General features: G+C 55.7%; 10 protein-coding genes across 10 annotated transcripts; 3 read left to right on the plus strand and 7 right to left on the minus strand.

Annotated features, from left to right (window-relative positions):
• Positions 1 to 171: 171 nt before the first annotated feature.
• BJX67DRAFT_383938 (transcription factor domain-containing protein) lies at positions 172 to 2364 on the minus strand (the record flags this gene model as incomplete). Its single annotated transcript, XM_071033566.1, has 1 exon — positions 172 to 2364. One exon carries the CDS (start codon positions 2362 to 2364, stop codon positions 172 to 174), a length of 2193 nt encoding a protein of 730 aa, XP_070883256.1.
• A 371-nt stretch (positions 2365 to 2735) lies between these two features.
• Positions 2736 to 4888, plus strand: BJX67DRAFT_390117 (SMP-30/gluconolactonase/LRE family protein; the record flags this gene model as incomplete). Its single annotated transcript, XM_071034590.1, has 8 exons — positions 2736 to 2900; positions 2971 to 3125; positions 3179 to 3372; positions 3426 to 3533; positions 3591 to 3800; positions 3851 to 3947; positions 4006 to 4085; positions 4137 to 4888. 8 exons carry the CDS (start codon positions 2736 to 2738, stop codon positions 4352 to 4354), a joined length of 1227 nt encoding a protein of 408 aa, XP_070883257.1. The 3' UTR covers positions 4355 to 4888.
• BJX67DRAFT_383940 (F-box protein) lies at positions 4397 to 5948 on the minus strand (the record flags this gene model as incomplete). The annotated part of the gene is made up of 6 exons (XM_071033567.1): positions 4397 to 4888; positions 4972 to 4981; positions 5040 to 5177; positions 5223 to 5259; positions 5305 to 5335; positions 5382 to 5948. The coding sequence occupies 6 exons, from the start codon at positions 5946 to 5948 to the stop codon at positions 4397 to 4399; spliced, it is 1275 nt and encodes a 424-aa protein (XP_070883258.1).
• Positions 5823 to 6536, minus strand: BJX67DRAFT_361697 (VOC family protein). The gene has a single exon (XM_071029907.1). It carries the CDS (start codon positions 6503 to 6505, stop codon positions 5993 to 5995), a length of 513 nt encoding a protein of 170 aa, XP_070883259.1. The 5' UTR covers positions 6506 to 6536; the 3' UTR covers positions 5823 to 5992.
• A 281-nt stretch (positions 6537 to 6817) lies between these two features.
• BJX67DRAFT_361698 (ankyrin repeat domain-containing protein) lies at positions 6818 to 9226 on the minus strand. The gene has a single exon (XM_071029908.1). It carries the CDS (start codon positions 8831 to 8833, stop codon positions 7532 to 7534), a length of 1302 nt encoding a protein of 433 aa, XP_070883260.1. The 5' UTR covers positions 8834 to 9226; the 3' UTR covers positions 6818 to 7531.
• A 683-nt stretch (positions 9227 to 9909) lies between these two features.
• Positions 9910 to 14046, plus strand: BJX67DRAFT_225561 (uncharacterized protein). The gene is made up of 2 exons (XM_071025819.1): positions 9910 to 12703; positions 12762 to 14046. The coding sequence occupies exons 1-2, from the start codon at positions 10045 to 10047 to the stop codon at positions 13988 to 13990; spliced, it is 3888 nt and encodes a 1295-aa protein (XP_070883261.1). The 5' UTR covers positions 9910 to 10044; the 3' UTR covers positions 13991 to 14046.
• Positions 13991 to 14515, minus strand: BJX67DRAFT_225557 (uncharacterized protein). Its single transcript, XM_071025817.1, has one exon. It carries the CDS (start codon positions 14370 to 14372, stop codon positions 14103 to 14105), a length of 270 nt encoding a protein of 89 aa, XP_070883262.1. The 5' UTR covers positions 14373 to 14515; the 3' UTR covers positions 13991 to 14102.
• Positions 14133 to 16344, minus strand: BJX67DRAFT_225582 (MFS transporter). Its single transcript, XM_071025820.1, has 5 exons — positions 16053 to 16344; positions 15513 to 15942; positions 14681 to 15459; positions 14531 to 14629; positions 14133 to 14480 (listed from the first exon to the last, which is right to left on the minus strand). The coding sequence occupies exons 1-5, from the start codon at positions 16218 to 16220 to the stop codon at positions 14376 to 14378; spliced, it is 1581 nt and encodes a 526-aa protein (XP_070883263.1). The 5' UTR covers positions 16221 to 16344; the 3' UTR covers positions 14133 to 14375.
• A 446-nt stretch (positions 16345 to 16790) lies between these two features.
• Positions 16791 to 18202, plus strand: BJX67DRAFT_390119 (dihydrodipicolinate synthase family protein; the record flags this gene model as incomplete). Its single annotated transcript, XM_071034591.1, has 3 exons — positions 16791 to 17278; positions 17326 to 17870; positions 17927 to 18202. Exons 1-3 carry the CDS (start codon positions 17143 to 17145, stop codon positions 18200 to 18202), a joined length of 957 nt encoding a protein of 318 aa, XP_070883264.1. The 5' UTR covers positions 16791 to 17142.
• A 4-nt stretch (positions 18203 to 18206) lies between these two features.
• BJX67DRAFT_225595 (Zn(II)2Cys6 transcription factor) lies at positions 18207 to 19922 on the minus strand (the record flags this gene model as incomplete). The annotated part of the gene is made up of 3 exons (XM_071025821.1): positions 19221 to 19922; positions 19079 to 19172; positions 18207 to 19027 (listed from the first exon to the last, which is right to left on the minus strand). Exons 1-3 carry the CDS (start codon positions 19878 to 19880, stop codon positions 18207 to 18209), a joined length of 1575 nt encoding a protein of 524 aa, XP_070883265.1. The 5' UTR covers positions 19881 to 19922.
• Between the last annotated feature and the right edge of the window lie 182 nt (positions 19923 to 20104).

Here is a 20104-nt window from a genome sequence, read left to right on the forward strand (position 1 = left end):
TCCGGCTTGGAGACACAATATTCAAGAAGTCATCCAACGATCGACCTTGCCTGGCCCGTGCGAGCTCTCTTTCAGGACTAGTCTCCTCAGTTCCTTCAAGAAGGTCCGGTCCTCCTTTGAGACTAGTCCATGGGGCGGCGCACTGGTGGATGCTGCTCCAATTCGCCGGCGCTAAAATGCCCACTGGTCGAAGAAGCTGTTGTTCAGATCCGACCAGTCGATATCGTTGTACATCTCGGCGGATACGTCAATAGAATGGCCCAAAATACCCCCGATCTCCGCGGTAGTGGTCTCCGTGCCAAATTGTAGCGGCCACTCCAGAGGTTGGTTGTAAATCCCTGCATCGGCCAGCACCTCCAAGCCGGTGTCACCACGAGAAGGCGCGCTTTGTGCGTTTTCCAGTGTCGGAACCGCCTGGGTAGAGCTGCCGTCCTTTAGACGTTCTCGTACGAGGTCAACTTTACGGCTGAGGTCGCGCATGATCGTGGCCGCGTTCGCCGCAACGGCGAAGCTGTTTCCGAAGCGTTCGAATACAGATACCGAGAGGTCGATGGCTATCCGTGCAGCCCAAGTAGATGCACTCTGGGGAAATGCTAGGACGTAGCCAACTAGGGTCATCGATACGTTCCACTGCCATTGAAAGGCCTCATGCCAGCCATGTAAGATCGAGGTCATTTCGAGCACCTGGTGCATTATGTGCGTTACGGCGATGGCATGTGCCGCGCATTTTGACGCGGCCTGCTCGGTTACCGATGGCGGAACTCCATTGAGTGTAAAGCAGATTGACGATCGGTAGAGACTTGCGCATAGGTTATGATAGTTTAACTCGAGAAGGAGGCATTCACGTTGCAGCCATAACGGGGTGTATTGTTCCATTTGGACCGGCGAGCGGTCGGTGGAGAATGGAATTCCGCCATTCTCACGGGCTGTCTTCAAAGATTCGGGGACGCCCTTCAACCATTCATCCATAATTGCTGTGATTGGTGCCGCTTCGTTTACCGTGACAGCACTGGCAGGTCGATCCCAGAATGTCAGGTATGCCTTCCGCGCTGCAATGAAGAGCTTCGTCTTGTGAAGGCTCAACGTGAGCCAGGTGATATTCTCTGCGATCGGAGCGAAACTTGAACCCGAGAGCCTCGCGATTTCTCGATCATCTGATGGCAGGGTACAAGATGAGGTGGACTCTTGGAGGAAGAACGGGCGACCCATCTTCATACTTCGATTACTCTCCAGAATGTATAATGCCCACCACACGCGCTTCCGGAGCTCCTTCTCTCGCCGGGGCATGCTCTGCGGAGGTTCCACATGCAAACCCAGCATGAAGGCTGTGCGAACTGCGAGCCCGCAGGCGTTGTCTGTCATATTCTGGAATCCCGCGTTACAAAGGTATACTGAGCAGAGGATGTGGCATTGTAATGTCGACAGGGTAGGGCTCTCCATTTCGTTCGACAAGAGGGTTAAGCAACGGCGATAATGCCACCGACCAGCGATTGTGGAATCCGAATAATCCACCTTCCCCCTGGCAGCTGGAGTCAAGGCTTGCCGACCTCCTGGCTGCCGTGCCATCCCGTACTGCATGCAAAGGGCAATGACGATGTCCACGAGGGCAGACGGTTTCCGTTCCTTCTCGGAGGTGGCCCACAGCGACTGATAGTGTTCTTTGAATTCTGCCTCGTCGAGAATGGGAAGCGACGGGTAATACGACTCCCAGAAGAGGCTTATGAAATATTCTTCCTGCATGGGAGTGAGAGATTCTCCCGGGCGCATAGAACCCGTCGAGACTGCATTCCGATCGGGTTGGCCGCCATCAAGGACAACTGCTGGGCCATCAAGGATCGTTGATGCCGAGTTGGGTAGCATCCCCTGTGTTGAATGCGCTTGCTTAAGGGCAGTGGTGAGGAAGTTGTTGATGCTGCCGATGAAGAAGAAGAGTGACGAAGCCCCATACCACGTCTTGTTTGGTGAGCGCGCTGTGCTGATGTGAATGCCCTCCCAAGCCTTACTCCGGCTTGGGCCTCCGGAATCAGATGTGCCATGTGCGGGGGTCTCTCCAGGGGTCAATGGGGCGTCCATGCGTCGCGATGTTCGCTGGCGCTCATTTTGCAGCTCGAGTTCGAGCTCCTCAACGCGGTGTTTCAACCTCTCAATTTCACGATAGGCCTGAGGAAGATTGACTGACCGCGAGACTCGGTCATCGTTGCACTGACCCCCTCTCTTGCGGCAGTTGGCGCATGGATAGCCGGGGTCGCATTTGAGACGATGCACACGACACCAGTTGCAGGCTCTAGCCACTTGGGTCCGCTTCTTCGGTTGGGACGAGGGGCCATTGGACGGCATGCTCACGATGAAGGTCGGAGTTGCCATTTTGCGATTTCTGTCGCATTTTGATGACGAGAGGGTGAGAGAAGATGGACTGGTGTTGGTGGGAGGATCACGTGATCTATTGACTGGCTGCCTGATGTTCAAGGTGTCGAATGCTGCCCGGGGTACTCCTGAACAGGCTCTGGTTGGGCTCTGAAGGCATTGCCTCGCACAGTCGTCGAGCGACATTGAATAGCGGCATTTGAGACTCCCCAAGTCCCGAAGGGATAAAGAGGATAATGTCCTGGAGTTGATCGACCGGACCCCCGCTGCTGATCCATCGGACATTAGCCGACCTGCCCCTGCACCGGGGAAGAAATAAATTGCCAGCCTCCAGCATCCAAACTGTCTGCCACTTTTGCGCAACCAACACAATGTCTCCCTATACACAGCTGTCCACCTGGTGTCTTCTGGGCCATTGTCTCTTCCTTGCCCCCCTGACATGCGCCCAGCTGCCCCCCCAGGCACAGATCATCGACCAGCGGAGTTTCAACGTGCTGCCATCGCCGCTGCCAGTCAGCCAATTTAACTCCTCAAATGTACCATCCATGGATAAATACCCTTTGGACACCGTGGAATGAGTACTCACTCGGTCTTTCTTCCGTCCAGGTCTTCATTCCTCCAGGCACGACCGACGCCACGCTGCACAAGCGCCCTTTTCACGTGTACAGCGAGGAATTTCTTGAAATTATCGGTCAATCCCCGACCTTGACCCTCGTCGCGCAGACGTCCAAAGACCCGTTGTTCCACGAGGCCGTCGTATGGTGCGTGTCACTCGACATCCCCAGCAGCGAACTTTCAACTGAACATGAAACAGGTCCAGGGAAACAGACGAAGTCTTCTTCGTTCAAAATGCAGGCGCAAAAGACGCAGGCACAGGGCTGGAGAAGCCTGCAATTATCCAGAAGATATCTCTGGCGCAGGCGGCTGCCGTGTCCAATTTGACCAATGCTACCGGGCTTGTCGATGTCACGACTGTGGATTCATCCCAATTGATTCCCAATCCGAATGGTAATCTGTATTCCGTAATAAGCAATTCTCAGTACTGATGGTTCTCTCTCTAGGCGCGACAAATTTCCGCGGAGAACTGCTTTTCGCGGCGGAAGGCCAGGGCAACAACACCGCGCCCGGCCTTTACACGATGAGCGTGAAGAAGCCGTATAATGCAAAGCGTACCTCTCTCGCATCGGTCTAGCTTGACCATAAATCTCGATGCTGACTTTTGACAGCTATCCTCAATAACTTCTTCGGCCGTCAGTTCAACTCGCTCAACGACGTGGCTGTCCATCCCAAGAACAAGGATGTCTACTTCACAGACACGATATACGGCTACGTCCAGGACTTCCGGCCCACTCCAGGTCTACAGGATCAAATATACCGATTTAATCCGGATACAGGCGCGGTGACCGTCGTAGCGGACGGGTTTGTGCATCCAAATGGTATACTCGCACCCTTTGCCCGGTTGATGCGGAGTGCTAACTTTGGGAAGGCTTCACGTTTTCTCCTGATGGCAAGCATGCATATGTCGCGGATACCGGCACCGAATACGGCTTTTACGGAAGGGACTTGACTAAACCTGCTTCAATGTAAGTCCCCCTTGGTCAGGAGGATGGATGTTATCACAATCTGACCCGATATCCGCAGTTACCAATTCGACGTGTTTAGTGATGGCACTCTTGGGAACCGCAAGACATTTGCATTCGTCAGCCCTGGTGTTCCTGACGGTAAGAATCTATTTATCCTGTTCACAGAATCGTAGAGTCTAACGCTGGCAGGTCTCCACTGCGACTCGAAAGGTAATATATATGCCGGATGCGGAGATGGCGTACAAGTCTGGAACCCCTCGGGCAAGCTGATCGGCAAGATCTATGTTGGAACCACGTCAGCCAACTTCAACTTTGCCGGCGATGGGCGCATGGTGATTTGCGCCGAGACTTCTCTGTACTACGCGACATTGGCGGCGTCTGGGAATTACGTCGAAAGTGAGATGTGATCTGGAACTGTAGCCTGATCGAAGCCGGTGTATTATAACAAGCTACGCAGTAGTTTTCATCTCAGCGGCCTCTTCCTGTATCAATCGCTCGTACCTCTCCCTCAAGTCCATACAAACGCCCCATACCCGTCTGCGGTTCGCAACACCCATAAACGGCCCCGTCATGCCGTAAGAAGGCCTCGTCTCCTTTTCCAAGAAAAGGTACAAGCCCTGGTAGTTTAACTCCTGATCCTTGTTCTTGGAAATGTACTCGTGCAGCTCCCAGAACCACGGCATGTGCGTGTCAATACGCCGTTTCCAGAACCGAGAGGATTGCGTGTGCGTGCGGACTGTCCAAGACGCTTCCCGAACGGCCATTAAGGGGCCCGCGGGAAGGTAATCGAGGATATTGTGAATCATCTCGTACGGGAGGGATTTGAATGGGTCGGAGATGACTTTGGTGCTGAGATCTGGTATAGATTTTGGAGTGCTTGTGAGGTTTTCTGGGATAAGTGGTTCGAGATTCAGGGTGGTGTTGGGGCATGTCACCGTCCACTGCCATGCAGAGATTAGTCTTAAAAGGTCGCAAGTGGGAAGAAGAGGAGAATAGTAGCAACAAACCTCCTCGCCCGGTATACACTGCCAATCCTGGTCGTTTCCATGAATATCACCGTAGTCCACAGCCAGACAGGAGAAGTTGGCTTACTTCTCCATCACTTTGTATAGGATGTCTTTTTGTATCAGGTTGGTATCGACGGTCCCCAGCACGGCTCGCGTGAGCAATTCAAGGCAGTCCCGGTGAAAAGGAAACATGGGCGGGTCGTCCAAATCAGAGACTCCATAGCTGCACGAGGTATTAGCGCGAGGAACCCAGCAAGAGGCCGCCTACCTGAAGAAGTCAGACATATCCTCGGGTAGCTCAGGGTCTGTATATGTTAACAAGGCACCGTCAGTATGGTCGCTGGTTGTACCTTCGTCTGGGTTGTGCACGCAGAACCAATTCTACCACATCGTTAGATCCAGTCAACAAGGCAGCGTGGGGGCTTACCCCATCTTCGTGTGTGAATGTTGCTATAAAATACCTCCGGGGCCCCGGCCGACGATGATCGATCCCCAGCCCATAGACAGCTGTCATCCATCTCATATCCCGCAACCCGATAAGATTCGGGTCATAGCCATGATCATAGTTGTAGCCCTGCACTGAATCGGCATCGTCCGTGTCATCGAGCAACTCATCTCCCTCCGGCAGCACCGAGGCCACGTACCGCTTCCGTTCTGCGCGGTCTTCTTCTTCTTCGTCCTCGGTGTTGTCGCAATTGCAGTCCTTTGCCTTCCAGTACCTGCGGCGCGCGACGCGGGCTCGGCGGATGCGCAGAGCTCGCGGCAGCCCTGCGCCGATACAGCCTAGGCTAAATTGGGCCGCGCATATGGCGCAGTATGCGGTAAAATCCGCGGTCATGTCGAGTTGGGCTGTGGTGGATGCGGATGTGTTGTGAGGATGGTCCAGTGCGGGGTTTGCGAGGAGTTGAGGGCGGTGGAGTTGAGTGAGTTGAGTGCATATCAGGAGGATACAGAGGATACAGAGGATAATGGATGGATGGACACTGAATGCCATGATTCTCAGGTAAATAGACCTTATGTGTGCTCCCACAGACCAGGCTATGACCTTTCCAAGCCAACACCCTCATATGCCTTCTCAAGACGCGCCAAATCCAGCTTCTTCATCTTCATCATCTCACTTGTGACCCGCGATCTTCTCTCCTCATCCGAGTCACTCAGCATGCTCTTCAGCGCCTTGGGGAGAATCTGCCACGCCAACCCATACTTATCCATCACCCATCCACAGTCATGTCTCGACTCATCCGCTCCCTCAGCCAACCTGGTCCAGTAGTGGTCGATCTCTGCCTGAGTGTCACAGTTGACCTGGAACGAAATCGCCTCGGTGAATTTGAACTGAGGCCCGCCGTTCAATCCGGAGAAGGTCTGTCCGTTGAGTTCGAACTCCACCACCATGACGCTACCGGGCTCATGGCCGTGGATTTCTTTTCCCGCCCCGGTGTAGCGTTGGATGGCTGTTATCTTCGAATTTGGGAAGATGGAGATGTAAAATTGGGCGGCTTCTTCGGCTTGGCCGTCGAACCAGAGACAGGGGTTGATTAGGGATAATGCCATGATTGAGGTGGCGATATAAAGTGAAGACCTGATGTGAAGGTCGAGAGGGGCTGATGCTGCATTTTATCCTTTGGCCCTCGATACGAGTCCAAGAAAACCAGGGAAGCCTCAACCTTGGCTCGTCCAATGGATGAGAGGGTGCCTGCAAGCCACACCAGGCAGAAGGAAGACCTCAGTGCTGCCTTGGTTTGTCCAGATCTTCGCAGGGAAAGGAAATGTTTCGATGCTGCTCACTGATGCCGACTGTCTGGCCAGTCCCTTTCTCCATCCTGCATTGCGCCAGGACACCATGTGAGCCCGCGAATCACGTAACTCGTTTCTTCGTCAACAAGCAGCAGATTTGGAGTACAGTGCTAATGATAGCATAACTCGAGGAAAGATTCCGGAGCTCTTTTTATGGTAGCCCCTCACGGCCGACCACGACTCGCCTCCCGAGGCCGTATCAACCACCCAGAGTTTAGTGCATACTTTCGAGACTTCTCGGGCCCAAATTTTGATGCTCATACTGTCACTATAATGTACGATTCCTTACGTCTGAGAGTTGAGGAGTGTGGAAGCCATCGATGCGGGAGTGCCCTGGGTGCCTAAGGGCTGTATATATATTTAATGGATAGTGTGCTCCGCTGGGGCTTGGAACGTGTCTTAGTAGGAAAATTCAAATTATATAGAAAAACAACGCAATCACCGTTAGCAATCCATCGCGATCAGCCCTTTCAAATTCACACAGCAATATGCCCTGCTTAGACGCGCCGGAGATCATATAATGATGCCCATCTTTCGACTACCACAGAACCAGGACCATATCAGACAAGGCAGTTTTGCCTGTTACTTGGTAAGAATAACAAAATCTGACACAGGTTGAATGGGCATTCAGGGAGATATTAACCAAGGTTGAGTCAGTTGTACTTTGTTCTGAAAAGAACAGGATAGGGGTCATTGATCGAGGCGGAATCACCTCGATCTCGAGAAGAGATCGGGTTATAAGCCATGGTTGCTGGGAAACGCATAACTACTTCTGCCTCTCTCCTACTCCTCCAACCCGTCAGACTCCGACTCGAATTCAGGATATGGCTCAGCCAAAGGGAGTATCTCTCCAGGCCACAACTGGCCTTTAGCCACACCCTCAGCATAAAAATCGTCGTCCTTGAAAACATCGACAAGCTCATCCCGTCCATATCTCCTTGCCATCTGGAGAAGTGTAAGCCCAAACCCGTACATGAGCCCGCGGTCAGGGCGCTTCCCCCAGATGTCTTTATACTTCGTCCACAGAAGCTTCCCCATCCCCGTCCGGCCGTTCATTATAGTATCCCGAAATGCCACACCCCAGAGTTCGCCCGGAATCTCAATACCAGGCCAGTCGAGGAGCTCTTTGACGACCGCTTCGTGTCGAAGGTTAGTCGCAAGCCCGAATGCAGAGGATGTGTCGTTGAACTCGATATCTCGGTTGGCGTCTGCACCCTGCTCGAGCAGGAATTGCACCATATCGGGGTAATCACACACAGCTGCTGTGCCGAGGGCCGCTTCTACGCGCGGCGGCGGGCGGTTCCGGAGGGACTCGTATGCCTCTGGCGGTGGATTTGGGTAGTTGACGCTTGCGCCGTGCTGGAGGAGGAGTGAGGCGGTGGGTATATGACCCGAAGCTGCTGCGCTCGGGAGAGATTCGTTGATGATCGAAGAGTAGTGTTCCTTGTATCTATCGTCGTGCTGTAGGTAAGAAAGTAAGAATTCCACCACCTCCGTCTGCGCACCGCGAGCAGCATTCTGCATCGCCCTCTGGATATCATCAGGTTGACACCTGTCTGTGGCCGTGTACACATCCGTACTGAGAATGAGCTTCACGATTGGTAGACATCCACGCCTCGCAGCATGGGCGAGGGGCGTATCACCGCGTTCGTCCTTGAATCTCGGATCGGACCCCTCGTCGAGGAGGTACTTGACCACTTCGACATGGCCGCTATTGGAAGCATTCAAGATGGGATGAGCGAGGCGGTAATCATCCCGTTGTTCTGGGGTCCGGCAAGTCTTTTTGAAGCTCTCGTAGTCGCATGGATAGCGGACATTGAAGCCCGTTGCGATGAATTGCTGTACAGCGCGTACCGCACCTGCGTGCGATGCGTGAAAGATGCCGTCGCCATTGTAATACTTCACATTATTTTGATAGAGGATCGGGCCGAGGAGGTGGTAAAGGCGCTTGTTGGTCTGTGAGAGAGCGTTGGTGTCTCCCTGCGAATCGAGCTGAGCGACAATCATGAGAAGCAGCTCAACTGGCAATTCGAGGAGAGGCGTCAAAGCTCCCCGCACAGACACGGACGAGCTCCCCGACTCCATCGGAATATTGCTCGATTGGTCGGAGGAGAACGGATGAAGTTGACAAGAACTCGCCGCGGATGCGATCAGCGCGCAGCCTCAAAGGGGCGCAAACCGATACGAGAGACACCGAGATTGGCGGGTCTCTGCTCAGCGATTCAATTCTCTGTTCACTCTTCGACCCTCCCTGACGGTCGGTGACAGGGTCCACCATGTTCACTCTCATTCAGCGAAAACGTGCTGTCGCTGGCAGCACTTTATTGGAATGACGTTCCCCCTCGTGCGGAGACGTCCGAGAAGACTTGTCGCCGGATGTGTTGATGAGGAATTCGGACGCCGGATGACTCCGAGGAACATGGGAGGCTTGTCCGGACGGTTGTCCAGATTGCAGTGATTTTCGACGGGCATGAGGAGCTGGAGAGAAATGAAAGGCGTTGTGAGGAGTGCGGCGCATCGTAAATTATCACCGTTCAATTCTGGGTTGTCTCAGCCACCAGCATGCCCAGGCGCTGGGCTTTCCCAAACAGGTGTGTTGCTGCGCTCCAGACATGGCAGACATCGCCCAATCTCCAAGTGACATGAATGGGGAATGAGCGATAGAAGAGGCCTTTGGAAATGCTCAGCCCTTTGCAGAGGAAGAATGGGCCGCCGTCGAGCGGTTTGGTGACCTGTGGCGTCTGCTTGATCCAAGACAGGAACTGCCGTGTTGCATCGCTTCTTCCGGGCGCAGCAAGGCACAATTAAGCTGTTGCCGATCTCTTCTTCAATTCTTCGCTGAAGAGCGTTCCCGAGGGCCGGGGATTTGGCCCCCAAGCTGGAAGATCTCGTCAGAACTTTGAGAGAGAAAAAAAAAAAAGGAAGCTTTTTCAGAGTGATTTGACTCGGGAAGCGCAGAGGTCTCTCAATCCATCCTTCGAGCCTGTCTCAGGACATCGGTGCCTCCTCGCAGCCCTATCTCGAAGACCAAGCAGCTCCCAGAGAACCAAACAAGATGCGCACGGTTCGAGCGCAGCAACGCGACAAATGCAGTTAGACGCAAGCCAAGGCAGCTGAGAAGAACGCTGGGACCCGATTTTATAGTTACATCGGGTGCAGGACCGAGACATAGCATATCTACAACTACACACTGCGCCTCGCTGCCAGGCCGGCAGACCCGTGGTATTTAAGCCCGAAAGAACCCGGTATCTGCATCTTCATGGCAGCAATTGAGCGCCAACTTGATCACGCTTGAGATGCGCGCCGTATCTCAAAAAGCGCTGGCCTTCGTGGCCGGTGCGCTGCTCGCCAACCCGGTAGCAGCTCTGCGAAACAATGTCGAGCCCTGCCCGAAAGCATGCAGCGTCAGCAGTAACCCATTCAACTGGTTCGACTACCACAGTACTGCTCGCCTGGCGGTATGCAAGGAGCCGATGCTCTTGGACTTTTCACTCTATAACGCGCTGAACCAGACGAATTCCGACTGGACCTTTCTCGCCTGCACGCCGGAAGGGGGCGAGGAGACTGAGAAGAGCGAGCATCGGCGCCGCTCAACGACGGAAATCAACTATGAAGACACTAACCTCGCGCTGCAGCTTGCCTCCTGGGGTGCATCTGTGATGTCAGACCAGGATACCGGTGATGCCGTCAAACGGGTGCTCGACAACATGCAAACCTGGTTCACTGAATCCTCCGAGGACGACCAATTTCACATCTTTGGGCATTTCGGGAAAGTCGTTGCTGGTCTCTACGTTGGACCACGATACGACCGCACCAGCGCCACCAAGGCCTTGGTTAAAAAGATGCTGGAGCAGATTGAGGAGGGCAGCAGCGGCAGCCCTCTATCCGTCCTGCAGCACTGCGCTACGCGAGGGGAGGACAACATTGGCCTCGCAGTCTCTACGAACGGCGATCTCGCCGGCATCCAGCAGCTCCTGCGACAGTGGCGTGACGGAGAATGTCCGTCTGACCACGACGAGGGGAAGGAAGCTTTTGATATCTCTGTCCCAGCGGCACCGTCTACCGTTGCCATTAGTAGCTTGTATGCATCTGCTCCCCTTCCAGTGAACAGAGCCGCACACTGCAAGATGATCACCGTCGAGCTCGGAGACGGCTGCCAGAGTCTCGCAAAACGATGCGGCATCTCCGGTGATAAGTTCGAGGACTACAACCCCGGCAAGAACCTGTGCTCAACCCTCGTGAAAGGACAGCCCGTTTGCTGCAGCTCAGGCGGCCTCCCTGACCTCTCCCCGGACCCGTTTGAGAACGGAACGTGCTATACGCATCGGGTCAAGGGCGGCGAGGACTGCACGACCCTGGCGGCCGCGCTCACCCTGGAGAAGGAGGATCTTGAGAAATTCAACGAGAATACCTGGGGGTGGCGGGGCTGCGATGACCTCCAAGCGAGCATGAACATCTGCCTGAGTAAGGGCGAGCCTCCCTTCCCAGCACCGATCGAGGGCGCCGTGTGTGGTCCTCAGAAGCCTGGCACGAAGATACCGACGGACGGGAGCTCCGCCGAGTGGGCGCAGCTCAATCCCTGCCCGCTGAATGCCTGCTGCAACATCTGGGGCTGGTGCGGCATCAACCCCGAGTTCTGTAAATACGATCCCTCAGACAGTGGCGCCCCGGGGACGGGGGTATGCGTCAGCGACTGCGGCACAGAGGTGGTCAATGACGATATTCCGCCAGATGAGTATGCCAGCGTCGGATACTTCCTCGCCAGCAACCTGAAGCGCAAGTGCCTGACGATGAACGCGTACTCGATTCGAACAAACGACTACACGCATATCCAGTATGCGTTCGGGAACATCGGCGACGACTTCTCCGTCGGCCTGATGGAAGACGAGGAGGAGCAGTTCGACTATTTCAAGCACATGACGGCCGTCAAGCGCATTATCTCTTTTGGCGGGTGGGATTTCAGCACGTCCTCAAAGACATACCATATCTTCCGCAACGGAGTCAAGAGCGAGAACCGGAAGACGTTCGCGCAGAACGTCGTGGACTTCGTCGAGAAGCACGACCTCGACGGCGTGGACTTTGACTGGGAGTATCCCGGTGCCCCCGATATCCCTGGTATTCCTGCAGGCGAGGAGGAAGAGGGCGAGCGGTATCTGGAGTTCTTGAAGGTCGTGCGAGACCTGCTGCCAGAAGGCAAGAGTCTCTCGATTGCCGCCCCGGCTTCCTTCTGGTACCTCCAGGCGTTCCCGATCGAGGAGATCGGTGCCCTGGTCGACTATATCGTATACATGACCTACGATCTACGCGGACAATGGGACTACGACAGCAACGACCCGCCACTGGGCTGCCCAGATGGCAACTGCCTTCGCTCGCACATCAACTCGACGGAGACGCAGTATGCGCTCGCCATGATCACGAAGGCGCAGGTCCAGACGAGGAAGATCGTCGTCGGCGTGAGCAGTTACGGCCGGGCCTTCGAGATGAGCGAGGCTGGCTGCACTGGGCCAACCTGCACATACACGGGCAACGGCGCAGCCGAGGGTAGGTGTACGCAGACGTCGGGGTACCTGGCCAACGCAGAGATTAATGAGATCCTCAAGAACAACGACAACGCAAAGCACTCGTACGACGAGAAGAGCGACTCGGATATCCTCGTCTACAACGACACCCAGTGGGCGGCGTACATGACCGACGAGACCCGCAGCAGGAGAATCGACAAGTACAGCGGCATGCACATGGGAGGGTCTGTCGAATGGTCGATTGACCTGCAGAGGTTCAATCCGGGCATTGTCCCTGAGCCGGGCGTCTTCCTTCCCATCCCTGATGACACCGATATCGACGATTTCTGCTCCGAGCCGGACTGGGACGAGGTCAGTGAGCCAGATGCAAGTTCGCTGAGGAACGTCTCTGCCTACTTCGACTACTTCTTCGGCGAGGTTCGCGGCGGGAGTACATGTTCGTGCCGTCCCTTCCCAAGTACTCTAGGTATGCATACTGACTTGACGTGAACCAGCAAACTGGGCGCAGGAGCTGTTCGGCGACACCCAGACCGTGACATGCGACGTGTACGACCGCGGCCAATGCGACTTCCCGACGCCCTCAGACTGCAAGGATATGGACTCGCCGTCGCTGTACTGGGCGCGCTTCGTCGCCGCCAACTTCTACCAGCACATCGTGCAGTACGGCAACATGTTCGAGTCCACCACTCTCAACGCCAGTCTCAACATTGGCGGCCTGGTCAACGACTTCGACATCAAGACGCCCGACACGACCTCGATGGAGACCGTGTATGGTATATTCGCGGGAGCCCTTGGTCTTGCAGGCGCCGCGGCAAGTGCTCACGGTGTTGGACCCCCCTCCGCGCCCGGGAGCGTGGGAGGCGCAGGCGCTGGTGCAGCCCTCGCAGGGTTCGGAGCCATGTGGAGTATTGTCGCTGCCGCTGTCGAAGACGCCGAACCGCCGGACGAGGACGACCTGGAGCGTGCGCTGAACGCTCAGTTGGCTATCATGTTCGACGCCGGATACAAGGGCGCCGTGCAGACGCTGATCGCCGTGTTCGGCGACGGTGACCTGTCGGATTTCCCCAAGAGCCTGAGGGAAGGGGACTGGAAGTATGACATCTCGAACTTCTTCGATGGCCGCTGGCTCGCGAAGCTCCAGGGCAAGGAGATCCAACAGATCCAGGAAGCGCTCGCGGAGAACATCATGAAGAGTCTGGCGGCGTCGGCACTCACAGGAGCCAACTACTACATCATGAAGGACGGCTTCGAGGCCGACGACTGCGACCAGACCAGCGGCAAGGTCATCGACGACACCTGCTACACGCTCGAGTACCCTGGCAACGGGCAGCCTGCGGTACCACCCAAGCGCAGCGACTGGTCGAAGACCGTGGATGAAGACACCCTCGAGCTCATCACGGACAAGTACAAGATCGACCTTGAGGAGCTGTACAAGATCTCCATCGCATGCCAGTCTTCGACGGACGACTACAATGGGAAGATCGGGACCGACGTATATGCAATCTTCGGCGACGACGAGAAGCCGGCGTGCTTCTTCGCCGTCCCCGTTTTCACGGGCGACCTGTCAGACACCTCGAGGCCCAGTTGGCAGACTCCATGCAGGATGCGCATTGCGAATATGACGGCCGACGACGATGATAAGGCTGTGGTGGGAGAGACATATCTGCCTCCACACCTGGACGGCCTTTTCACGTCCTCATTCTGCGTTCCCACCTGGGATTAGGATCCAAGAGGATGGAACATAGGAGAAGCAAGGCAGGCGAAGACACTTTTATTAATTTACTATGTTTATAATAGACGTTCAGGTGCAATGGCCACTACAGACTCCGGTTATGTCACCTCAAGTGGAGAGACAACCGCTCTCGCGGATTCGTAATTGACCTAAGTTGGGTAATATCGCATGGGCACTTCGAGAACTTGAACAGCATAGTAACGGGCATGAAGCATGTCGCATAGGGAATGAAAGCAGGGCAAAGAGTCGCGTACGGCGTGATCGGTATCCATCGCGGGCTCCTCGAACAGCTCGAGCAAGAAGACACGAAAAACGCAAACAAAAGTGGACAACGCCATCCCAAGCACTGACCATGCGCAATACGTGAACGCATCGTTCAGCTACTGCGCCGACCCAGGGGTTCAAACGGGAATGCCCCGGCCACGATAGCCATGACCACATACAGACAAGCACAGATATACAGGGGGACCGAGGTGCTCGTCTATTGTTGTTAGTCACTCTCTCAATAATGGGATCGAGGGCGGTACATACGTCTGCTTCTCTGCCAACAACGGCACTGACGATTCCCATGATTCGGTTGAGCCCGATTGCGATGCCGTTTCCGGTGCCTCGATGGGCCGATGGGAGGACCTGTGATGTCAGCATGGAAACCCCAGACCGTTAGATGAAGGGCGGGCATACCTCCGGAGTATAGGCATATAGTGTACCGTAGTAGATGTTTAGGCAGAAGTTGATGATACAGGTAAATGCCACATTCTGATCCGCCGTGCGCACCCGTGTGTACGAGAAAAAGAAGACCATTGTCACCAATGCGCCAACAATCATGGTACCTCGTCGGCCCCAGAACCATCGCGACCGACACATGAATCCAGCCAGGATGGGTCCGAAGATACCGCAAGCATTCGTAATCGCGTAGTTGCGCCAGGTGATGTACGGGCTGTCTTCGCCGAACTTGGCGCCGCGTGACTGGAGATACTTGGGCAGGAATACGTTGAAGAGCGGATAGGCGAGACCGATCAGAAGCCAGGAGAACCAGATCAGCGTGGTGGACAGACCCATCTTGCGGGTGGCGTAGAGGCCACGCAGGTGGAAGCCCAACTCCGGCAACGAAATGATCTTGAATGAGCGACGAGACCCGGGCGTATGGCGTGTCCTTGTCTCTCCGCAGGCCTCGAGCTGCTCGACCGTGAGGCTGCATGGGCGATTGTATTTCCGAGCGATGTTCTGGAGCACCGAGACCACCTTCTCATCCTTGCCCTCTCCGACGAGGAATTTGGGCGTTTCTTCCAGCCGGACGACGGTGACTCGCAGGATGGAGAGCACAAAGACGAATGCGCCCGAGGTGTACCAGACGTAACGCCAGCCTTGGTTGTTGTCGCGGGTGCAGGAGGCAGCGTCTGCGCAAGAGTAGTTTGGCATAAACGCCCAGGCAAATAACCCTACGATCAACTGGCCGACGCCTGGATGGGGTCAGTATCAATCACTCTCGAAGCACGAAGACACGCAGTTTTACCCCACCACGCCGCCATCAAAGTCACCAGCCACGACTGGCTGCTCGGCAGATACTCCAAGAAAACGGCAGTGTCCAACACGAGGTTGCCTCCTGCGCCGAACGCGCTCAGACAGGTGAAGAGGCCGAGGACGATCCAGTTCGGTGCAGCACCGGCCACGATGGTGAAGACGGAGGAGATGAAGAGTGAGACATTAAAGGCGAAGCGACGACCGATCACGTCGGCCGAAAACCCCCAGAAGAGGGCGCCCACGAGCATTCCGACGTACACGGCGATGGTCAGCCCGGTGTCGAAGCTGGGTTGGAACTCGAGGGTGGCCTGCGTGGCGACGATGGACTGGATCAGAAGGATGAGCGAGTCGACGGCGTATCCGAAGCCATTAAGGCAGAAGAGCTTCCACTGGTGAGGAGTGAATCCGATCTCATCGATCGCCTGAGCCACGGACGGTGATTAGTATACAAGTGAAGGCGTATCGCGCATCGCGCCAGGGATGTACCGGGCCGATTGACTGCGCAATCCAGCCACCATATTCATGCACGCACGTCGTTAACCAAAGCCATTTTCGCTGTGAGCACCGCATCCAGCTTTTCGCCGGCGAGGAGATCGCTGTCGCCGAGATGAACGGACCGAGTCTCGGAGACGGAAGGCGCATCTTTGCTCTTATCCTGGTCCGCCTCAGCGCGGGCTGCAGCAGCGTGTTCGACATCCATGGTGAAGACGAGGCAAGACCAGAAAGCGCCAGGCCAGGGGATGCTCGGATTTTCCGGAGCTCAAGCCAGGGTATTTAAACGGAGCTCAAGGCAAGGTTGCAGACGGGCTGCGGGGCATCCCAAGTGCGACTCAAGCTTCAAGATGCCCATGCTATTGGATCGAGGAACGCCCTCACCCCCGGCTGAACGAACCCACCGACGCCAGCGACGAGCTGCCAGTGGACGAGCGGCAAGACGCATTTGCAGCGATCTTATCTCGTATCTTCTCATTCGTGTGGATTCCCTCCGACCAGCGGCCTGAGCCAATCAGCCCTCCGCGTGGCACGACGGTCTCTCACTGTGAGATGACGATCTCCCCGTTCCACAGCGCTGGACTTGGACAGAAGAGCACCCTGTGGGAACACCGCTCTGCACAAGGGGCACGGTTCGCAGCCTTCTCCCTCTCTCAACCTGACAGCCGCAGGACATCCAGAAACGGAAATTCCGCATTCGGTAAGTGTGTCTTGGCAGCTTGGCATCACATGTCTTCAGCTGTCAGCAGGGTCATGTGATGTTAGGACTCTGGCCAATCATAGATTTCACGTCGGCATGAATATATATATATATGTATATATTTATATTGTTACGAGAAGAGCCTGCGTCTGGAACCTGCAGAAGCATGATCCAGAGATATGATACATGGCTTCACCGATGTCATAGAATGACAGCGGCAATTGGAATGGACCCCGCAACACCCCGCCTCATCGTTGCGCCATCTCGATCCGATCGTGTACAGATCCGACCCGACCGCAGAGGATGCGATGCGCCACGCGAGTCAATGAGTTAACGACAGGCACCCGTTCAATCCGTCGTGGATGATGATACTTAAATCGGGTGACGACCATGGCGTATAATCTCGTTACGTTGCCCGAGTCCAGCAAATATGCCTTCCAGGGCCTTTCCTCCGGGTATCCATGGCCCTTCGCTGACCTTTTTCAAAGATGACGACCAGCAAGACATTGATTGGGACACTCAAGCGCGTCACCTGGGGTACATGGTTACCTCTGGGATGCGCGGCGGTATGTGGTTGAATACCCTGTAGACGACCGATACTCATGCATTGTAGTCGTCCTCGCCGGCTCCAGCGGCGAATCATGCACCCTCACGCTCGACGAAAGAGCACAACTGGTCCGAAAAGCGCGTGAGATTGCCCAGGCCAACGGCCGAAACGACTTTATCATCACAGTCGGCTGTCACGCCAACAGCACGCGAGGCGTCATCGAGCAGACTGTGGTTGGCCACCAGAACGGTGCCGACTTCGCCCTCGTCCTCGTCCCCTGCGTCTTCAGCTGGGCCATGACCGACCAGGCAATCGTCGACTTCTTCACCGAGGTTGCAGACCGCTCCCCTATCCCGGTTGTGATCTATAACTTCCCGAAGCTCGTGGCGGGACTAGATGTCAACTCGGATATGCTGGAGACTCTGGGCGTGCATCCGAACATCTGCGGCGTCAAGCTAACCTGTGGAGGGATTGCGAAGGTCACTCGAGTGGCAGCACGGTTTACCGCGGATCAATTTGGCGCACTCTCGGGGATGAGTGACTGGTTGGTCCCGGCGCTGTCGGTGGGTGCCATCGGGTGTATCTCTGGCGCGGCGAATATCTTTCCTCGGGTGCGTGTTCTCATTCTCGTCCTCTTGAGCCATGTATCAGGGCTAATGAGGTGCAGGTGTTGGTGGAAATCTACAATCTCTACACGGCTGGCAAGATCGACGAGGCCACAGAGTTACAGAAGAAGCTGGGGAAGCCAGAATGGGGAATCGGGACATCAGATGTGAACGGAATGAAATGGACGACCGTGAAGCAGAACGGATATCCCCCGTCTAGCGCACATTGCCGCCGTCCATTTCCCAGGTTCGATGACGCAGAGGAGCAGGCCCGTGTCAGAAAGCTGGTCGCATTGCTGGCTCCGGTGGAGGAGGAACTGCGCTCGAAGACAGTATAAATACCTAGACAATAGCAAACGTAGTATTGAACAACTCCAGACAGACAGTTGATATATGCACTCGCTCTCCCGCCTCCCGCTGCCGTCTCTGGATCTCCTGCAGTACATTCGCCGCCATATTCGCATTCGATGCTACATGATGCAGACTGCGGATAGTCTCCAGGATCCATTGACACTCGTCCGGGTCATCCTCCTCACTCCCCCACAGGAACAGCGGCCACAGCACGTTGACGGGGATGGACTCGTTCTGGCGCACCATGAGATGCAGCATCGCCTTGATCCTTTCCAGTGCACTATCGACAGCTTCGGAACGGGGTAGATGACGATGCGCAACGCGATGCAGGTGCAGGTAGCACGCGTAGAAGTTGATCAGGTACGTCTGGAACGAGCGCACGATGGCAGACGCAAGCGGCTGGGCCAGTGTGTCCTCGCCGATATCCCCGGTCACGGCGTAATCCATCAGCACGGGTCGCCGATCGTAAAGCGACGTCAGATCGCGGAGAATCTCTGCGGCGATGGCCATCACCTCGGTCTCGTCTTCGACGCTGCCTCGACTGCGGTGGGAGTGCGCGATGCGCGTAATGCGGCCCGTGATGGTTTGGACTTCCTGGTAGAATGCGAGGCCCGGCTGGCACAGCATGTCGTAGATGACCTCGTGCGATCCGGAGCTTGGGGCAGGATCTGTACCGTGGGCTGTCGAGCTGGGAGAGGCTGAGCTGGGGGTTGATGGATAGATGCCAGACGTGTCGTTGACGATGAGACCCTCGCCGCCGGCTAATGCTGCACGCGCATCCAGCAGTCGAATCCAGGAGAGTATTCGCTGTTCTATGGATGATTGTGAGAAGCATCGACAGTGTGGGGAAGAGGTTGACAGACCTATGGGGCCCAACGCGCGCATCCCCGATGCTCGCACGGTACTGTGTGCTCTCGCGAGATTTACACAGGCAAAGTCGAGACGACCAGTCAATAACTGAAGAGTCAGCGGGCAGGAATCACAAATCAGCAACAGGACACACACATCGATATAAGTAAGGAAGAACGTCGTTGCCAGAACGTATCGGAGCCCATCGCTGGCGTTCTGAGCCCGACGTGACAACTCAGTCGCAGCCTTGTCGTAGTATACTTGATAGTCCGCCTTGTTCTGCACTGTCGAAAGCTGGATGGCTGCAAACGCTGCGATGGAATGCCGGACCATGGGCGACGAGGCTGCCAAAGTGCGAAACAGGGCCTGCACCGACGCACATTTCGGTCCATTCTCCACGGGCTCGAGGATCGGAGGCACATGCATCGGCACCGGATCGTCCACGGCGGCATCAGCAGGCGAACCGGGGGTGACCGCGTCGGCAAAGAGCACCCGCTCCTGCGGGGGAGGTCCTGGTGAGACGAACTCGCTGAAGCCAGGGAGGTAGATGTCCTGAAACGCGGAAAAGTCCATCGTGCCGTCCGCTACAGACTGCTCGAAGTCGAAGAAGTCCGTAGCCTGCGCTGCATTTGCGCTGTGCTGCTCCTCTGCTCGCTCATTTCGCTGGTCTCTCCAAAGACACTCGAGATTCAGACGGTGGCAATGGTAGCACCGGGGCCTCTCCTCGTTGCATCGCACCTTGCGGCGCTTACAGGTCAAGCATCCATTGCGTGAGCGACGGTACCGGGCCCGACGGGTGACAGCGAGGGGGGTCATCGCTCATAGTGCAGGCTGAGAGAGAAAGCCTCCAAGGAAAAGGGATCTCGTGTCTGACCCCCGCATTATTGTCAATGCAGCTCTCGCCCCCCCTTGGACAGGCTACGACGCTTGAGGATTAGTGTGGTTGCATGCATTCTCGTGTCGGAAGAGAACCGAGGATGGATGTGGGTTGTCGCTCCAGTCATTATTGCGGGGGTCTCCGTTCTGGAGAAATAATGAGT

This window comes from Aspergillus lucknowensis (genome assembly GCF_044049455.1).
Source record: "Aspergillus lucknowensis strain CBS 449.75 chromosome Unknown BJX67scaffold_42, whole genome shotgun sequence".
NCBI lineage: Eukaryota > Fungi > Ascomycota > Eurotiomycetes > Eurotiales > Aspergillaceae > Aspergillus > Aspergillus lucknowensis.

Excerpts from the sequence above, each read along its gene's own strand:
- BJX67DRAFT_361697 (XM_071029907.1), bottom strand. The coding sequence starts at position 6,505 with ATGGCATTATCCCTAATCAACCCCTGTCTCTGGTTCGACGGCCAAGCC.
- BJX67DRAFT_361698 (XM_071029908.1), bottom strand. The coding sequence starts at position 8,833 with ATGGAGTCGGGGAGCTCGTCCGTGTCTGTGCGGGGAGCTTTGACGCCT.
- BJX67DRAFT_225561 (XM_071025819.1), top strand. The coding sequence starts at position 10,045 with ATGCGCGCCGTATCTCAAAAAGCGCTGGCCTTCGTGGCCGGTGCGCTG. Across the intron at positions 12,704-12,761 it reads GGTTCGCGGCGGGAGTACAT|CAAACTGGGCGCAGGAGCTG; the intron begins GTTCGTGCCGTC and ends GACGTGAACCAG.
- BJX67DRAFT_225557 (XM_071025817.1), bottom strand. The coding sequence starts at position 14,372 with ATGCGTTCACGTATTGCGCATGGTCAGTGCTTGGGATGGCGTTGTCCA.
- BJX67DRAFT_225582 (XM_071025820.1), bottom strand. The coding sequence starts at position 16,220 with ATGGATGTCGAACACGCTGCTGCAGCCCGCGCTGAGGCGGACCAGGAT. Across the intron at positions 15,460-15,512 it reads TTTGATGGCGGCGTGGTGGG|GCGTCGGCCAGTTGATCGTA; the intron begins GTAAAACTGCGT and ends GACCCCATCCAG. Across the intron at positions 14,481-14,530 it reads TTGTTGGCAGAGAAGCAGAC|ACGAGCACCTCGGTCCCCCT; the intron begins GTATGTACCGCC and ends TAACAACAATAG.